The following is an 18192-nucleotide window of genomic DNA, read 5'->3' as shown; positions in this document are numbered from 1 at the left end:
ATAAGTGTTTCTAATGTAAATTAAAAAAAACCACAGGGCGGGGAAGTGAGATAACCCATAAATGACATTAGCAAAAAAACAAATGCTTTTCTTACACGTGTAGATTTATATAAAAAGAAAATGTTAAATGCGTTGATATGTTATCAAGGCAAATAATATCTAAGGGAAATTGGACTTACAAAAGCCTGTTATTCTTGAGTTTCTGTGGATTTGGGGTTAACTTACTGGACACCTTCCTAAGTTAAATTTGACAATAATAAAACCTTTATTCTGCTAAGTGTTGTCTATTGTAGAAAATACTGGTCACGTGGCATTTCTTCTAAAATAAAGTCATAGCGCAATATTCACCAGTAATGTTAATGTCATAACATCCCCACAACACCTCTCTGTTTCAAATTAATTGTCTATTACAGTAAACTGGCATATTTTTGTGAGGGTCATTACCCCTCCTGTTTCAAGACCTCTATTATTGATTATAACACACGGGGCATATCTGCGTTCTGCAGCTTTCTGTGTCAATTCCTCTACACGTGCTATAACGAGGAAGATAGACCTATTATTAGTAACGACCACACTCCACACTCTAGGGTTTGCTTGGAAATGTTTAATTCATGTTTATGAATGATTTAGATTTCTTCACTATTCAGAATAATTCTGAGTAAAGGAAATCTGTACTTGTTTTAAACAGGGAGCCGGATAGCATATAGACGGAACAGCACGAGGATTTTCCTGTCCAAGGTACGTATCCTGGCGATGGTAACCTCGTATCAAAGTAAGTCACAATCTCTCTCTCTCTCTCTCTCTCTCTCTCTCTCTCTCTCTCTCTCTCTCGTGATATTTTTACGTTTCTGAATGATGAAATATTTGTTTTTCTCAAGCAATTTCCGTTTTTGAGAGTATTGTAGCTATCCTTAACATTGCGCAATTTTATGCTGTACAAAATGACAAATTGGGTTGACTGAATAAATATTCATGTAGGCGTGGATCCAGAACCTGAATGCCTACCCTCTATTTTGCTTGGACATTGAGCTCTCTGTCGAATCTGTAACATTTGAATAATTTAAGCCTGGGATTTTAATTGTGCCAATATATTCGGCCAATAATAATCAGTTTTGATTGATTAATTCCGATTTTTGTTCATTGGTGGGTTAACAGTATAACTGGGTTCCTTTCCTATTGATTAAAGTTGTACAGTTGATTTCTAATAAAAGAAATTAATTTTCATGAGTGGTCAGTTTCATTTCTTTTAGGAAATACCTATATTTAATTTGTGTGATTTGATTTCTAGCGGAAACATGAAGAGATGCTGTCCTTCCTCGTCAAAACCCGATAAGAGACATTGTCAGCGAGGAGGCGCGGAACCAATGGATAGCAATCCCGAGGCGCGGATCGAAACAATAGGTGCGTGGAGATAATTACAAATTAATGTTATGATTTGACACCTTAGTATCGCCCTTAAAACAAAAATCAAACGCGGATCCAGGTCGACTTACGTTACAGACCTACCGCTTTGACATTGTTAAAAGTGTGTATTGCTGTTTATTTTTATGTAGTCAGCGTTGAAAACTGGTTTAGAATAAGTTGGGACCCCCACCCCTTGAAAATGAAAAACAAACCCGCAAGGTGTGGACACACCTGCTAGGAAAACGTCTGGTTCTGACCAAAGCAACATACCTCGTGTTTTGTCTGCAATATTTTATCTGAATGTAACAAGTAAGGTGTGTTTAGATCCATGTACCGTACAAGTGTTCAAGCTGTGTTTACAGAGTGTAAATATAGACCTGTACCGTTAGCAATGACAACTGTTTTCAGGATGAATTGATCGGATTATATTAGGTTATTATAAAAAATGTCTTCCGGGACTAGGGCTGAGTGTAAGGTCATTGGACTGTGCAGGAAAAACATACATGTATATTCTTAAAATCTGATGAAGAACAACAGGTGGGTAACTCGTGAATCGCAAGTATGACCCCTACATCAGGACGCAGGTCAATAGATTATAGGTCAATAGGTTAGCATGCATAGGAATGCTGGTATATATGAAACTGAGTTGTTTTCTTTCTGTTTCATTAGAATTGATGTTTTATTTTTCCCTACTTAAATTGAATATTTTATTTTTCCCTACTTAGAATGAATGTGGAATCTGATAATGTTTAAAATCACAAAAAATTCTGAATTACAGTGGCTCCAATTTAGGATTATAAATAGATGTCAGTATCGATATAATTTTTATCATTTTATCGATACGTGTTTTTTTTTTTTTTTTAAACCCACTTGATTAAGATCATATAGAAAATGAGCTGTAATGTCTCTTTAACATTAGCCTTCGAGTTGTAAAATCTCCAGACATGAATCAAAGTATTAATACTGCATTTGTTTCGAGTTGAATTTATTTCATTACTTTATATCTATATCCCTTCATGAAATACAAACAAGAGTACTAGTGTTTTGTGGATTGAAGTCTATTTTTGCGGATTCACAGAAGTGGTTTTGAGGTGATAAGTGGAGTGGAGTCTAGACAAGTGAAAAATCAAACATTATAAACATCTCAAATGTAATGCTCTCTATGTAGTTCAAATTATTCATCACCCCTGCCTCCCCTGGGTTAATCACCCCTGCCTCCCACAGGCACTCGACGTTTTAAATATCTATAATTAAAAAAAATTGTCTTATTCACATATATTGAATATTATGTTTGCAGGAAGACAATTTTTTTATTATAGATATTTAAAACGTCAAGTGCCTGTGTGCCTCCCCTGGGTTAATCACCCCTTCCTCCCCTGGATTAATCACCCCTGCCTGCCCTGGGTTAACACTGCTGTATTTTGTACTTCTCGCTGTGTGTTTTATTTTGTCCTCTGTATGTTTAACATGCCTTGCTTGTTATATTTATGTCATGCCCCCAGTGGGACCTTCATTGGCAAATTAAAAGTATTTCTATTCCTGTGTATCTATGACTTCTAATCGTTATCCTTCTGCGTAAAATCACCACTGTTTCCGTGATTCATCAGATGTTTAGACATCATCTTTGAGCAGACGTAAACATTACAAGGACTTGGAAAAGTGACATAGTCTCGGAACATCACGGAAATTAACGAGCTGGGTTTCAGATGAAGAAACTTGTCACGGATAATTTCAAATAGTCCGGATACACGATTATGTCAAACAGTTCATTGGAAACTTGATATTGGACTGAGCAGTCTAACTTCGGGTTTTCATGATATGTTACTTGTTTTGTGGGTGTTTGTTTTCCAGGTCTTGAATATGTCCATTGTTTTTTTTCAGATTTGTCTATAGTCTTGGTTGCCATGATTTTACTCTCAATGGCCAATGTAACATGCATGTATTATGCAAGTGAAACTTGGTAGCATTGTTGTTGAACTAAAACATTATTCGTATAAACTCAACACAATATCATGTTCAATGATGTTGGTCAAACGATTTCTGATACATTAATCCGTGCTCCGCGGTACCTCGAATTACCGAAATGCCCGTGATTTGCCGAAATGCCTCCAGAAATACCGAAATACCCATTAGAACAAACGAAATTCCCATTGAATCATTTTTTTAAAAGTTAAATTAAAAGATTAGGGATTGATTCAATGTGTAAAATACCGTCTCTGAAGAAAAAATAACATAATTTTTTTTATAAAAAAAAAAAAAAGAGTTGTTATTAGAATTTGTGTTAATCTAAGGAAGGTAACTCATGTTATTTTTCTTTCATTTAGAAGAATATGTTCAACCATTAATCATTATTTATATATATACATTGCTAAAGTTGAATTAAATCAACATTCATATATATTTTGCAATTCAAACAAATATTGTAATGGGGAAAGAAATCATCTGTGATATACATGTATAAATTTTGCTAGAGTTATCTTTCTTTGAAACATCGTGAATCCGAGAATTGAAGACAATTGAATTTCCTTAATTTACAATCACAAATTTAAAAACGTTTTATCATAAAAGATTAACATATATAAACTTAATATGCATTAATGTATATAATTAGAGGGGAATTTCGATACTCTTAGGTGGTATTTCGAAAACTAATTCATGGGGGCATTTCGGTAAATTGCGGGCATTTCCGAATATTCGGGGTACCCATTTACATCGGACACAGTTGTTGTTTGTGTCCATAATTATCGAATGATGCCTCGTCGGATAGATAAAATTCTACCAGTATGCCATGTGCTGAATCCATCATTTGAGCCACAGGCACTTGTTTGATACATGGTTCCCCCTCCTTAAAAATAGGGGGACCCATGTATGAAATACCTAAAACAATTGCCTGTGATTTGAGCGCTTAAAATTGCGGCGATTTACAAAACGCCATAAAGAACAAAACTAAAAAAAAAACCAAAAACGCATCTTTACAAGTCAAGGGCTATTGATTAGTTACCTCGTTACAAAATAAAAACAACACGCAATGTTCTTTATGTTAAGAAAAGTACCCCACGAAGACCATTGTTTACTTTCTGTTTTTGCTCTTTCCAAAGTTGCATCTTAAACGAGGAATCTCATTAGATGATTTAATTTTAGCTTATTGCGTCATCACATGTCCCAAATCCGTGTTTTGAATGGTGACTGATGCGAGCATGGTGCGAGGTAACGAATCAATAACCGTTGACTTATGAAGATGAACCCAACGCGGATAGGAACTTAAGAGAAAAACAGAAGTCGGAATATCGAGTGGAAAAAAAAAACATGCCAGGCCGAAATTATGTCATTAAAAACTTTCCAGTCGTGGGGTTAAAAATGGATCGGTCGCGCGATGGCAAACAAATGTTTTAATTTTGGCCGTATAAAATCTAAATGCATACTAAGGAATAGCAGAAAAAGATGAACAGAGAATGGTGAATTTCACAATCCAGGGTTTTGACTCTAGGATGGGTCCAAATTAGTCATATCTTTTAATGTTTTAATGTTAGTACACCTTTTATATTAAGCGAAGCCTTTCATCAGTGTATGCACTTATGAGGGTATTGAAGTTGTAAGAACATCTTGTTTTTTTAAAATATTTTTGGTGAATGTTAAAATTTAGCTTAGTTATTCCAAACAGGAATTTTGTCTACATTTCATAGCCCTTTGGAGTAGGGATAATTTTTCATTAGTATTCGGGTGACCGATAAGGCCTGTGGGCCTCTTGTTATTCTATACAGTTACAGTGTATATTTGGGGCAATTTATAAGGATATTGTGTTTTGCGGGTATCTGATAGCCCCTGCCAGGACAGGGACTTGCAAATAAACCATCATCTTGTAGCGATGGAGTTTTCTTTGTAAGTTACGATTTTTCACAAACTAATTAAAGGACGTTATAAACCACAACCGGAAGTAAGTCAGGATACGTTCAGTACGCATTCTGTCAGGGAAATGTACAGGCGCACCTTACAAGTGTTGTTTTTGTTGTTTTGTTTTTTTAATTTCTTTAATATCACCAAAGAAGAGACATCTGTTTTGCCAGCTTTTATAACTTGTCCTCGTGAGGTAAAATCATTTATTGGAATTTTTTGGGGGGAGGGGGGGGGGGGTGGGGGATGTCTGCGCGTCCGAGAGACTACTTTGTTCTCGATTAAATAGTTTGCATTATTCCGACGTTTGTATATATTTACAATTCCAATATTTTGCCTAAGAAATACTAGTAAACTTCATTTTTGAAAATATGTTATGGTATACTTTTCATGAATCCCGCGAAGTCAGCATACTTTTTTTAAAGCGCTTCCTTAAGTACTCCAGAGTGAAGAGTCACAGTTCCATGGGGAGCATGGAATGGACCGAAAACCCTTGGCTAGCGAAGATGCCTGACATAGTGCAGGTTCGAATTTGTAAAAATCATGACCCCGAGGGTATGTTGGGTCCACAAATAGGGGATGAAATTTATACATGCGAATATATAAGGTTTTTGGTTTGTTTGTTTGTTTTAAATCTTTTTACCAGTTATTCGTACTATTTTTTAAACGCCTTGAGATTTTGAACTGATTTTTTTGTATGCAGGTCGAGTTTCGGTTTTGTTCCGGTTTGTTTATTTTTTATGGAGTTGTGGCCCTTTAACGTAGAAATATTACTGTTAGGACCAGTTTTCCGGACTTTTTTTCTAAACGCCTTGAGAAATATAATTGATATTTTGTACGCATGTGTATATTGATCAGTTACAGGCGTTTAAATTTTGATAAGGTTCGTTGATTTTTGATGGAGTAGAAACCAAGCACTCTACGTCATGGATGTTATCACTCTGATTATATGAAGTTATTGATTCAGAAGAAACTTTTATAAAGTATGCATTTATTTTATAGCTGTTAAAACATATAAAGGATTGTTGTTGAGTAATGTGTGTAACATACAATCTGAATACCGCATTCATTACTATACTTCGATGGATTTCCTACATCTGACTTTACTGCCAACACATCTAGTTATTATAGATAATTGATTATCTATGGAAAATATAATCTTTTTCACTATGATTTTTTTTTTTAGTTTATCCAGTGAATAAAATTCCACTGAAAGATAGTTTTCTATCGTGCGCAAAGTTTGATTTAATACAGATTTTTGCAAAGTTCCGGACTCCTGCACCCCTGGGGCATTAGGTGCGGGGTAAAAACTGCCAAAAATTGACCAATTTTCAAACATCTTCTATTCTACAACTGCATATCTGCAAGAAAAACTAATGCATAGTGATGTAGAGCAGGAAGGCCTCTACTAAATTTGTAACTTCCATGATTCCGGGTTAGAAGTTCTGACTCCAGGGAGGAGCCAAACAAAAAATCTGGAAATCCAGAGTCGAGATGACGTAGACGGTCAAATGACAGATCGTTTGGTCATGTTCTCAAACAAGCGTCGGGATGATTCAGACTATAGTAAAGCAGCGCGGGAAATCACAATTGAATAATATTGCATAAAAGAAGGACCTTTTTAATGCGTGTTTAAATTGCTGCACATATAAATTGAATGAAAGATATCTTTTTAAATTCAAATGAATTTAAGAATTTTTTTTTTTGAATAATGCGTGCATTAGTTAAGTTATATTTATTGATATCATATACAGTAAGTAAAACTTGGTTATTAGGAAGTCAATCGGAGCTCCAAATTAAATGTTCCTTATGTAACATAAATGATCTCTCTCTGTTTAAAAAAATAGATAAAGATTTTACTAATGTAATTGTAATCCGTCATGCCGATAGTTGACAAAAGACAAAATGAACGGTCGTTTATAATCTCAAAATTTGAAACTCAGTATTGCGAATGTGTTTACAATGGTTGTTTTTGTCCAGTGCGACAATTTAAGAGCAAAATTATGAATTTCTTCTCGTCAAACGCAGTAATCGAAAACATAATGCAATATATGAATGACAAACAGAAAAACCGCTATATTGTAAACAGTGGCCTGATTTCTTGGACATTGTCATGTAGTGTACAACCTCATTTCGGTAAAATGTTTTAAGTTATATAAGGCGCAAACTTCCCAGAACAGCCCCGGACCATTCGATATCTGACATATTGGACAGTTTTCGACTTATTATTTACGTTCAAGATCTGTATCATCACAAAACATGATCAACCAAAATAAAAACCTTTTTGTGTTTATCCATGTGTCTGTACATATATCAGTAACTGTTAATAAATTATTACAAAAGGTCGTAACAGTGGCTTCTATAATCAAACATTTATCGATGTGTCAGATCGTTGGTCTTGAGGGGGTGCCCTTCGTTGAATGAGATGTATAAAATTGATATAATTATAAATCTTCTTAAAATGATCAATATGGACCTAGTCAAAACTATCATAAGTATAACTAACGCTGAACATCTACACAATTTTATGCTAATCGTGTTACTTCTCGCCTTGCCGAATAGGTCCGATAATGTGCGATTGGTTGTAGACTTAAGCTTCTATGATGTTGCGATTGGTGATGTGATGTTGCCTCGCTTCGTTCTGTAAATTTCCACAAGGCTGATTCAAAACTAATATCACGGATTGAGGAAGCGAACAGACATATTTATTTATTCAACAATTATCAAAACTTATTTCTTCTGTAAGATCTAACGCCAGCATCGATAAACTACGGATTTACTTCATATCTAAGTTGAAATTAGGTCCTCCATTTGGCTTTGAAGCGTGTCCGCCACTTTACTCTTATTTTTGTTATTTCAGGGTAGTTTAGCGAAAACGAAAGTATAGGAGGTTTTTTATTAATTTTACGATATTTACTAATCAAGTAAGACTATTATTATTATTCTTTATTGCTGAAGACATACGTCTTATGGCATACATGTTTACAAAAATAATAAACAAGTTAACAATTGTATTGTATTGCATGGCATGCATTATATGGTATGTTACACAATACTGATGTGAATTTATAGACAGAGAATGCTATATAAGTAAATCATTACGTAAATTAAAGGCACAGTAAAGATATTTCCCCAAGTTACACAACTCTTTGAAATTTTTTACGCTTAATAATTGTTAATTGTATAAGTTTAAAAACAGATGGGTTTTTCCAATAATACCTCTTGATATATTTCCTGCGCAATTCAATAAAGTAAGGACATTTTAAAATAAAATGAAATCCATCCTCAATATCTAAATTACAAAGTTTACAATAGCGGCTATTTCTTGCTACATTAAAATGACTTCCACTCTCAATGGCAAGATTATGCGAAGACATTCTAATTCTACTAATGTGTTTTTATAAACATGTGGTATAGCCTTCATCAAGTAAAATTGCAATAAAAAATAGTCATAAATGTACATATAAATTTTACATCTTGGTGAGGAGTTGATTTGTTCAACAATACTCTGCACAAAAATATCAGAAATGCTTTGCTTAATTATTGGGAAATAAGTGTTACAATATACGCCATTATATTCTTGATTACACCAAATATGACCCAAACCTATATCAAATAGTTTGTTTTTTATATGGATAGCCCAATGAATCACATGATTTCCATCCTTGTCAGCTTCTTCACGTAAACTTTTGAAACATGTTTTCAAAATACTATTTTCACTTTGTAATAATTTAAACCACTATTATAGCTTACGGACTTCACCTCAAATATGAAACAATATCAAAGGTGCAAGCAGTAACGCTGGAGGAAGCGTTTCGGAGTTTATTGGCAGAATTTGTTCATTCATAAGTATAGATAGATGTAATGCGGTCGTAATCTAGTGTTAAAACAACAATGAAAGTTAACAAGACGCAGAATGTTTAGGTGAGCATTGTGTCACACGGGCCTTTTGTGTATCTTCTCAGAATGAACTTCCAAAACTTATATTGAATATGATAAAATAGCAGAGTATAAAATGGGACAAACGATCAGCAGGAGAGAAATGAAAGATTTGTACTACTCCAATGAAATAATCAATATACTGGTGAAGCATTCGCAGAAATTGTTTCACCTTCGACGTAGTTTAACTTTCACCCGATGGGAGGATGGAGGGGGTGGGGGTACTCTGAGTGAAACACAACGTGTAGTTTGAGTATAGTTAATCAGTATTATGAAATGCTATGAGTATAGTTAATCAGTATTATGAAATGCTATTGACGCTTTTTAAATGAGGTATATCGGCATAAGATTATTTACAACACAGCAGGGTGCCTTGTCACTAGTTTAAATACAATTGAACTCAACCGTGTCGTGACGTTGGTCTATGCTAAGCTGTTCAGGAGAGTTTTTATTCCAGGGTGGAAACCAGGGCAATCACAGTCGCACAATCTTCCAGGTAGGTGACCACGGTATCTGTTTCAGGTGTAAGATCATTGATGGGCATTCAGGGTTATCTCGGGTGTTTGTAAAAACAACGCGGAACGAGTACAGTTATGGTGGATTGTTTTAAGATAAACAAACTGGGGTGTAATCGATTTAATATGATTCACCATGTTGTTTTGAAATATTTACTCGGGTGTTGCGTTGTTGATCGATTCGTCACTGATATTTTTTAGAGGAATATAATATTCTGCAGTGTAATTATTTTCTGTTTGTAAAACGCTTTTAAAATTCTGTAATGCATTGAAAATACCACATTATCCATGATAGGAAAAAGAGTGGAATTGAGATGAGTGTTGAGCTATCGATCACTGCAGAATTAATGTCGCCGGACTGTAGACATAGGCACACTGGAGAGAGGGTATACGTACATTGTATTGATAGAGATAAAAGTAAATACCTCAGAGGGTAAAAGGGAGGAGAGGGGGGAACGGCGGGAGAGGAAACGCCCATATATTCACCCCACCTCTGCTTAGATGTACACGCAGTTGCAGGCGAAACTATATCTATATTGCGTTGTATAGGATTTTGCTTGTGTTTCACTTATTGTATTTGATTTGAGATATGTATCGTTTTTCACACAAGTTAACGGTTTTTACATTCTGCGTCTTCGTAGATCTAGTCCTTGATAACCACATGGTCATGTCGCCTTTACACAATGTATTTTGTATCGAAACAGGAAGTCCGCCATTCTACGGTAGTTTATCTGACTTTTGTACAGTTAGTTCTGTTTCTGTAACAACCTCTAGCACCACAACATGGAGTGTACTGTGTTTATTCTAAACATTTCGGAATAATTTGACTTTATTTTAAACCATAAAGCAGATTTAACCTTTTTGTGAGTAAATGTTGTTTACTGGCATTTATTAACTAAGGATTTTACAAACCCCTTCCTTCCAATCTAACCAATGGTAAGGTTATTTTGTAAATATGGAAATCTAAGGTATCCGTGTAGCAAGAACTAAAGAATAAAGGAGGAAAAGGGGAGGAAAGCAAGAAGAAGAAGAAAAATGTAACGCAATACTCTGTCTACATACCCCTATACAAAAAAAAGATAAAGTAGAATTGCATGTAGTGTGTAATCAATTTCCCAATAGATCTGTAACTGTCGATGCATCATATCTACTCAAGTTTCACATAGGAAAAATGAAAGACTTGTTTAATTATGTACAAAATAACCCTGCGTATTTAGAAATACCTGTACCCAATTTATTCAACTGTTGAGGGGCTCTCGATGGGATTCGTGTTTTCGATATTGAATTTCATTGAACTATGAAGGTTTACATTTAATCTAGAATGTGTCAGTGTTGATATTTTGTAGCCCCCTTGTATGCTTTGCAATAATTTTCATCCCAAAGTTATGAGTTGTTGAACATTTTAAAGCAATGAGATCAATCAGACATGACACGTGGTATACAGCAGTAAAGCTCTGACCTTGGATATTATATAAGATGCAATTAAGAAAATCGCACACTGGAACATACTCGCTCAAACAAGTTTTCATGAATTAAAGGGACTGATTCACGATCCCCCCCCCCCCTAATTTTGTTTTTTAATTGTAATGATCAAAATCTACTTTTGATGTGTTTCATTAGGTTTCACAAAAAATGAAGGTTATACATTATAACATAATCTCATTTTAAAGAGTTTATCATTTATTTTGTAAACAAAGATTGCGGTTTGTTATTGGTTATAAAGTTTTCAAAAGGAATGGATATCGATCTAAGTTTATTATATATACACACTGTATCTATCACATTTCAAGTATTCTTTAGGTAAAATGTGTCATCTAAAAGCTAAATTTGTAAACGTGCAAAATGATGGGATGGGGGAGGTTACGAGTCAAGTTTGTACATTTTCTGCCCAAGAAAGGGGTGGGTTTGGAGATGAAGATCCCAATATGCAAAAAATGACATTTTTATTTTTAAAAATTTAACCAAAGGGGCCCCTCTAGATCCGTCACAAAATGACAACAACTAATTGCATGGAAATTGGATTAACGCTCTATCATAATGGGATGAAATACCCCAATTTTTTCATAACATAGAAATAGTTATCACCCACCCACCCCCCCCCACCCCCCCCCCCCACCCCCCGTAAACAATTTAAGGGGATGTATTACTATGTATAGACACTAGTCTGTCCTAATACATCATTTAAAGATATAGGATTATTATTTTGAGTAGTTGTAATAAATATAGTAATGGATACGTAGAATTGGGGGAGTGGGAGCCCCCCTTTTTGATAATGTTTATTTTTCGTTATTTTTGCATGCAATGATAGTTACATTGGGTGACCACGTTGTACGCAACCGCAGTTGACTTCTTTACAGAAGAAATAAAATACGTGACACGGCAATATCGATACAAACCACAAGGAATCCGGGTTAGCATAGGTCCTCAGTACCCCTTGCTTGTCGTAAGAGGCGACTAAATGGGGCGGTCCTTTGGGCGAGACCGCAAAAACTGAGGCCCCGTGTCACAGCAGGTGTGGCACGATAATGATCCCTCTCAACTTAAAGGCCCTAGGCGCTGAGCATAAGTATATGAGTGAAAAATTCTCGAGAGGGCCGTCAAACAGTATAAAACCAAACCACAAGGAATTCATAGAACTGAAAGATATGAAAATTTGCAAGAATTAGCGAGAAATTATAATACAGTTTCAATATCAATGCGGACTACATTTCGTGAAGTCACGTGATGTATGAGATAGCAAGATAGATCATGGAGCGGATCAAAGATATGGTTTTAATCAGATTGAATTTCAACCAGTCCGCAGGAAAATCAGCCAGTCTAAATTTTTTCAGAAAGGATATTTTCCCAGTGGCGGATTTAGAGGGGGTCAATTTTCAAATTTAAGGTAAATCGCGGTATCTTGTTTCGGAAAATGTACTAAACGATAAAAGAAACAATAATTTCTTCCACTCCAGGAGAAATAAATGACAAAATCTTTTGATTCTTGATTACTTTATTGGGAGAACTTAATTATTTTTTTTCAAAAACCCTTAAAATTTGTGTCATTTTATTAATTTCACCTTATTAAAATGATAGAAAATAGTACAAATGTCTAAATAGGAGAAATATTTCAAGCCCCATAAAATATGTAAAATCCAGGAGCTTCCGGGGGCTTCGCCCCGTGGACCCACTGCCTCATAAAGTTGCGCCCCCCGTAACCGCAATTCCTGGATCCGCTCCTGTTTCCATCATTTAAATAAGAAAATCAAGATCTGCAAACAATTAACATTTACTAAGCATTTGTTTTACAACAGAATTAAACATTTATTAAAGTTCAAAAGATAAATAAATTTCAAAATCACGATTATCATGGATCAAGTTTATTTCGAATTTTTTAAAGATGTATTTCTTGGCTAAAATAAACTTTTATTATGATACAAAACTCGCAAAAGAATATTTTTAAAAAATGAGTGTGTGTTGTTGTGATCTATAAAATCCCCACTATTTGTTTTTTTGTACCTATGGAAACTGCGAATAAATAATCATACTTTTTACAAAAATAGCAGATTGATACCTAACACCGGTCTACAAAAAATGTAGCTGTCAAACAAATCCAATTCACCTTCCCGGCGAAGCTGTGTGCATTCAGATGGGAAGTGATTTAAAAAATAAAGAATAAATTAACTTTGCACGAATTTTACATGCTTCCTTGCGTCTCAAAAGAAGTTGCTACGTCATTCGAGGACACATGAAAATTGGCAAGAATATATATATATATATATATATATAGCATTGGTGATTTTCATCTGTTACAGTCAAAACATCAGTCTCTACCCAGAGTTATCGTTCCTTACACTCACATACATTTCTGTCAACGTCTCGAGGGTTTTACAAGATTTTTGTAAAATGGCACGTATGTACGCGTATGCTCAAATAAAGTATGGTTTCGACTTCAGATACAAAATATATACGTAAACAAGAAGCATTTATTTGGGTTGGGTTGTTCTATTTTGCACTAGGCCTACACATCATATGTACATACCCTGTCATAGGTACATGAAAAATACATGGTAATGGGGAAAGAACTACAAATAGTTGTTTGTCCTACATTTCCCGATATTTTATAAAGTAGTTCTTAGTTTTATTAGCCGTAAAAAAAAAATGGATTTACATGTGTAATAACATTGCTTATTTTGAGACGTTGACAGGTGTATGTGGGAGCAAGGAACGACAACTCTGGGTAGAGATTGTCAAAACATTTGACATCATAATGCACAACTGACCGCGGAATACAGATCCCCATTCTCTACCCATAGTTCTGTGAAGCTTGCGTAATGCACCCTCTGGTAGGCCTAAGAGAATGTAGATCGCCGGGCAGCGCGGACGATTTGAAAACTAGATTTTGAAGTCAATTTCAATCCATTTTGGTTTGAACTTATTTTATATAATATAAAAAAGATGTAACAATGAGGTTCTCACCCGAGAATAATTGATGATAACAATTCGGGCACGTTAAATCAGGGGTGGCCACTGGGTGGGGGATCTATCTTCCATTTTCATTTCACCTGAGCTGAAAGCCCAATTGAGCTATTCCGATCGCTTCTTGTCAGTCTGTCTGTTTGTCTGTGAACTTTTCACATTTTCATATTCTCAGAACCACGGGGCCAATTTCAGTCAAAAATGATACAAATCATCCTTGGGTGAAGGGGATTCAAGTTTGCTCAAATGAAGGGTTATTATCCCATCAAAGGGAAGGTAATCACGAAAATGCAAAAAAGGTGGGTCATTTAAAACTCTTCTCAAGAACCACTGGACCAGAAAAGTTGAAAGAGGGTGTTGCATCGAAGCGGGAATTTTCCCTAATCGGAATTCGGTGCCAGCACTCGTGACGTGGAACTGACCTTCATCCATATTTATACTCATTGCGTATATTTCATTTAAATACCTGTAGGATTCCCCAGTACTAAGGACAAGCCTAATGCATTTTATGTGTCAATACATTATACATGTAGTCGAAACATAATTTTTTTGAAATCATGAAACAACAAAGAAAGACATTTCATTGTTTATATTTATATTTTTATGTATTGTTTTAAAATATAAACTAGATTTTTAAAAGTACTAAAATATCTTATGGTTGACCCATTCGTTAAGCTAAACGAAACAGCCAATTCACCCTTTGACCTTGATGACGCTCCATATTTGGTAATGATTACACAGACAGATGGTACATAAAACCTGGATCAACTAGTTTGCAATAAACATGCATTCATTGTCCCAGATGAAAGCAATGTCAATTTCAATAGAAATATAATATGAGAAAAGATTCAGTGAATGTAAATGCATCCATTAGACTACATGAATTTCAATATCATTGCAGATATGGCGGAATCATCACAATCGCGCGGTCATGTTATGATAACCGGAGGGGCAGGCTACCTGGGATCCACACTGATTCCAATCCTGTTGGAGCAGGGCTATGAGGTTACGATTTACGACATCTTTTTTTGGGGACCCACCTCCCTCATCTCATTCGCAGCTCACCCCCGGCTTCATATCGTCCATGGTGACATCAGAAACAAACAAACGCTGGCTGAACACATGCACGACAAGGACGCTATCATACACCTGGCAGCCATTGTCGGATATCCCGCCTGTGATAAGGACCCAGATTTAGCCATTGACACAAATGTAGTTGGGACCAGGAACATCGCTGAACTGAAAACTCCAGATCAGAAGCTGATTTACGCCAGCACCGGGTCCTGTTACGGCGCAGTGGACGGATTGTGCACGGAGGAAACTCAGATCAGTCCCCTCACTCTGTATGGTAGCAGCAAAGCGGACGCGGAAAAAATGGTCCTGGCTGCCAATGGAGTAGCTCTTCGTTTGGCCACTGTGTTTGGACTCTCGCCTCGTCTTCGTCTCGACCTACTCATCAATGATCTTACTTACAAGGCCCTCACCCTGAAAGAGTTCGACTTGTATGAAGGTTCATTCAGACGCACCTTTCTACACGTGAAAGATGCTGCGCGTGCTTTTGCATTTGCGTTGAACAATTATGACAAAATGAAAGGAGAGGCATTTAATGTAGGTGATGAAGCGATGAATATGACCAAATCACGTGTGGCCCAGCTGATTCAGGGGCACGTGAAGGGCTGCGTTATTACGGAATCGAAATCCGGGGAAGACAAAGACAAACGCGATTACGAGGTGTCGTACCAGAAAATCCGCAAACTCGGCTTCGGCTCGACAATATCTGTGGAGGAGGGCATCCGAGACATGTTGAAGATCCTGCCTCACATTGAAACTACGGACGTCTGCAAATTCAAGAACGTGTGAAGTACCAACATCTGTCACTATGCTGTCAAGTTTTGACCAAAACATTTCGACTGTACTTTTTACTCAAAGGTGTAATATGTGAAGACAAAGCTTTAGAGCAAGACAATTGAATTTTATCGCTGATATTAACTATTCTTCCATTTGGAGCCTCTTGGTGAAATACATTTAGTTGTTGTTATTGCTGTTTGGAGTATAATAATACACATTTTAAAGTTTTCATTTATTCAATTTCAACCTGCATATAGTGATTCCTCTGTATTGTGTACCGGACATGGAAGATTGGAACTTTTGTTTCTAGTATTCTGAAATATCCAAAAATGATCGCTCGAGTTTCCCCTTGTATATGTGAGATGTTTTATCGATGTCAATAAATTATAGAATTTGTACGAGGTGCATACACTAGTTTGTGTAATACGAGATGAGCGATAATGTGCGGGTCGAAACCAGACTGTCTGAAACCTGGCGAATTATATAAGACATGTCAACCTCACCATCGACTGAGGAGAAACAAAGGTTTAGTTATTCTCCATTGTAATTATGGGTGGTTTTTTTTTTAATTCCTAGAATTTTAGAATTTACTATTTAATATGTGTGTATATTCAGTTCGTCGCGGATTTAGAATTTTCATCTCGCATATTTTTTTCACCAGCGGAAGTATAAAAATAGGTAGTTCCCAGTTATGAAAATAATCCAAAAAATGCATAGAAAGTGTCTAACTAGAGCTTTTCTAATCAGATTTTTTTATCATAAAAATTCAGTGTATTCATAATAAGTGGATTTTTTAGTATTCTGAAATATCCAAAAAGGATTGCTCGAGTTTCCCCTTGTATATGTGAGATGTTTTATCGATGTCAATAAATTATAGAATTTGTACGAGGTGCATACACTAGTTTGTGTAATACGAGATGAGCGATAATGTGCGGGTCGAAACCAGACTGTCTGAAACCTGGCGAATTATATAAGACATGTCAACCTCACCATCGACTGAGGAGAAACAAAGGTTTAGTTATTCTCCATTGTAATTATGGGATGTTGTTTTTTTTAAATTCCTAGAATTTTAGAATTTACTATTTAATGTGTGTGTATATTCAGTTCGTCGCGGATTTAGAATTTTTATCTCGCATATTTTTTTCACCAGCGGAAGCAGAAAAATAGGTAGTTCCCAGTTATGAAAATAATCCAAAAATGCATAGAAAGTGTCAAACTAGAGCTTTTCTAATCAGATTTTTTTATCATAAAAATTCAGTGTATTCATATTAAATAAGATTGAATTTTTTAGTATTTAGTTCTTGAAAGACAATGATGCAACCATTACGTCATCTTCTTACTAAAAGTAACATGAGCTCTAGAACAATTTAGGTCACAGGTGTCAATTGAGTGCAAGTAGTACACAACACTTTTAATGTGCTGATTTCATAGATTAAACTGATATATTTTCTGCTCGAGTGGAAATAAAAGAGATCTGCGTATGCAAGAATGAACCAGGTATTGCTGAGAATAGTTGTACTATGAAATAAGTATTGATATGTACCCATCTAACTATTAATGGACGTTTGTTTTTTTTTTAATCCTTTGTGCCTGTGTAATGTATACCATTTATTCAATAGTTTACACACACACGCACGCATATTGGAACCAATGAAATAGTGAAGATAACGAACAGTGACAAATCTCTTGAATACAAAATTAAGAATATAAGGCATACATGGATTCCTGAACATGCCAGAGGCGGGATGAGGTGTCTAGGAGGAGTAAGCATTCCCTGTCGACCGGTCACACCCGTAGTGAGCCCTGTATCTTAATCAGGTAAACGAAGTAATCCATTGTCCAAATCCGTATGTAAAGTACGGTCTAAACCTCAACTTGATGACAGGTTGTATTTGCAAATAAGACCATTGCTTTAATTGAATTTTGGGAAATGCTGACTTTAATCGATATCGAAACTACAGAAACCCCTGTAAGTGTAACATTAACCTTTTTGTTAGTAGTAGCAACAACCACGCTCGCTAGGTGGCGCGTCATGTTCTATTTTTATTTCTACAGGATTTTTTTACGGGCTAGTATGGATAAACCTAGAGCCTACGAATGATGCGAAGTTGATCGTTCGGATCTAAAATAGCTATAT

The 18192-nt window shown here is 35.7% G+C and overlaps 1 protein-coding gene across 10 annotated transcripts; it reads left to right on the top strand.

Moving 5' to 3' along the window:
• The first annotated feature begins 470 nt into the window (after positions 1-470).
• On the top strand, positions 471-16453 carry LOC125676996 (GDP-D-glycero-alpha-D-manno-heptose dehydrogenase-like). 10 transcript variants are annotated; one of them, XM_048914928.2, is made up of 4 exons: positions 471-588; positions 689-738; positions 1289-1401; positions 15109-16453. In XM_048914928.2, the coding sequence occupies exons 3-4, from the start codon at positions 1296-1298 to the stop codon at positions 16065-16067; spliced, it is 1065 nt and encodes a 354-aa protein (XP_048770885.1). In that variant the 5' UTR covers positions 471-588; positions 689-738; positions 1289-1295; the 3' UTR covers positions 16068-16453. The 10 variants fall into 10 exon arrangements, with proteins under 10 accessions (XP_048770885.1, XP_048770876.1, XP_048770872.1 ...); XM_048914915.2 differs by having other exon boundaries at positions 491-588; positions 689-772; XM_056163972.1 differs by having other exon boundaries at positions 495-562; positions 689-772.
• Positions 16454-18192: the final 1739 nt, after the last annotated feature.

This window comes from Ostrea edulis, chromosome 1, assembly GCF_947568905.1.
Source record: "Ostrea edulis chromosome 1, xbOstEdul1.1, whole genome shotgun sequence".
NCBI classification, from domain to species: Eukaryota; Metazoa; Mollusca; class Bivalvia; order Ostreida; family Ostreidae; genus Ostrea; species Ostrea edulis.
The sequence above is the reverse complement of the archived record's forward strand: the minus strand, read 5'-3'. Positions and strand labels throughout refer to the sequence as shown.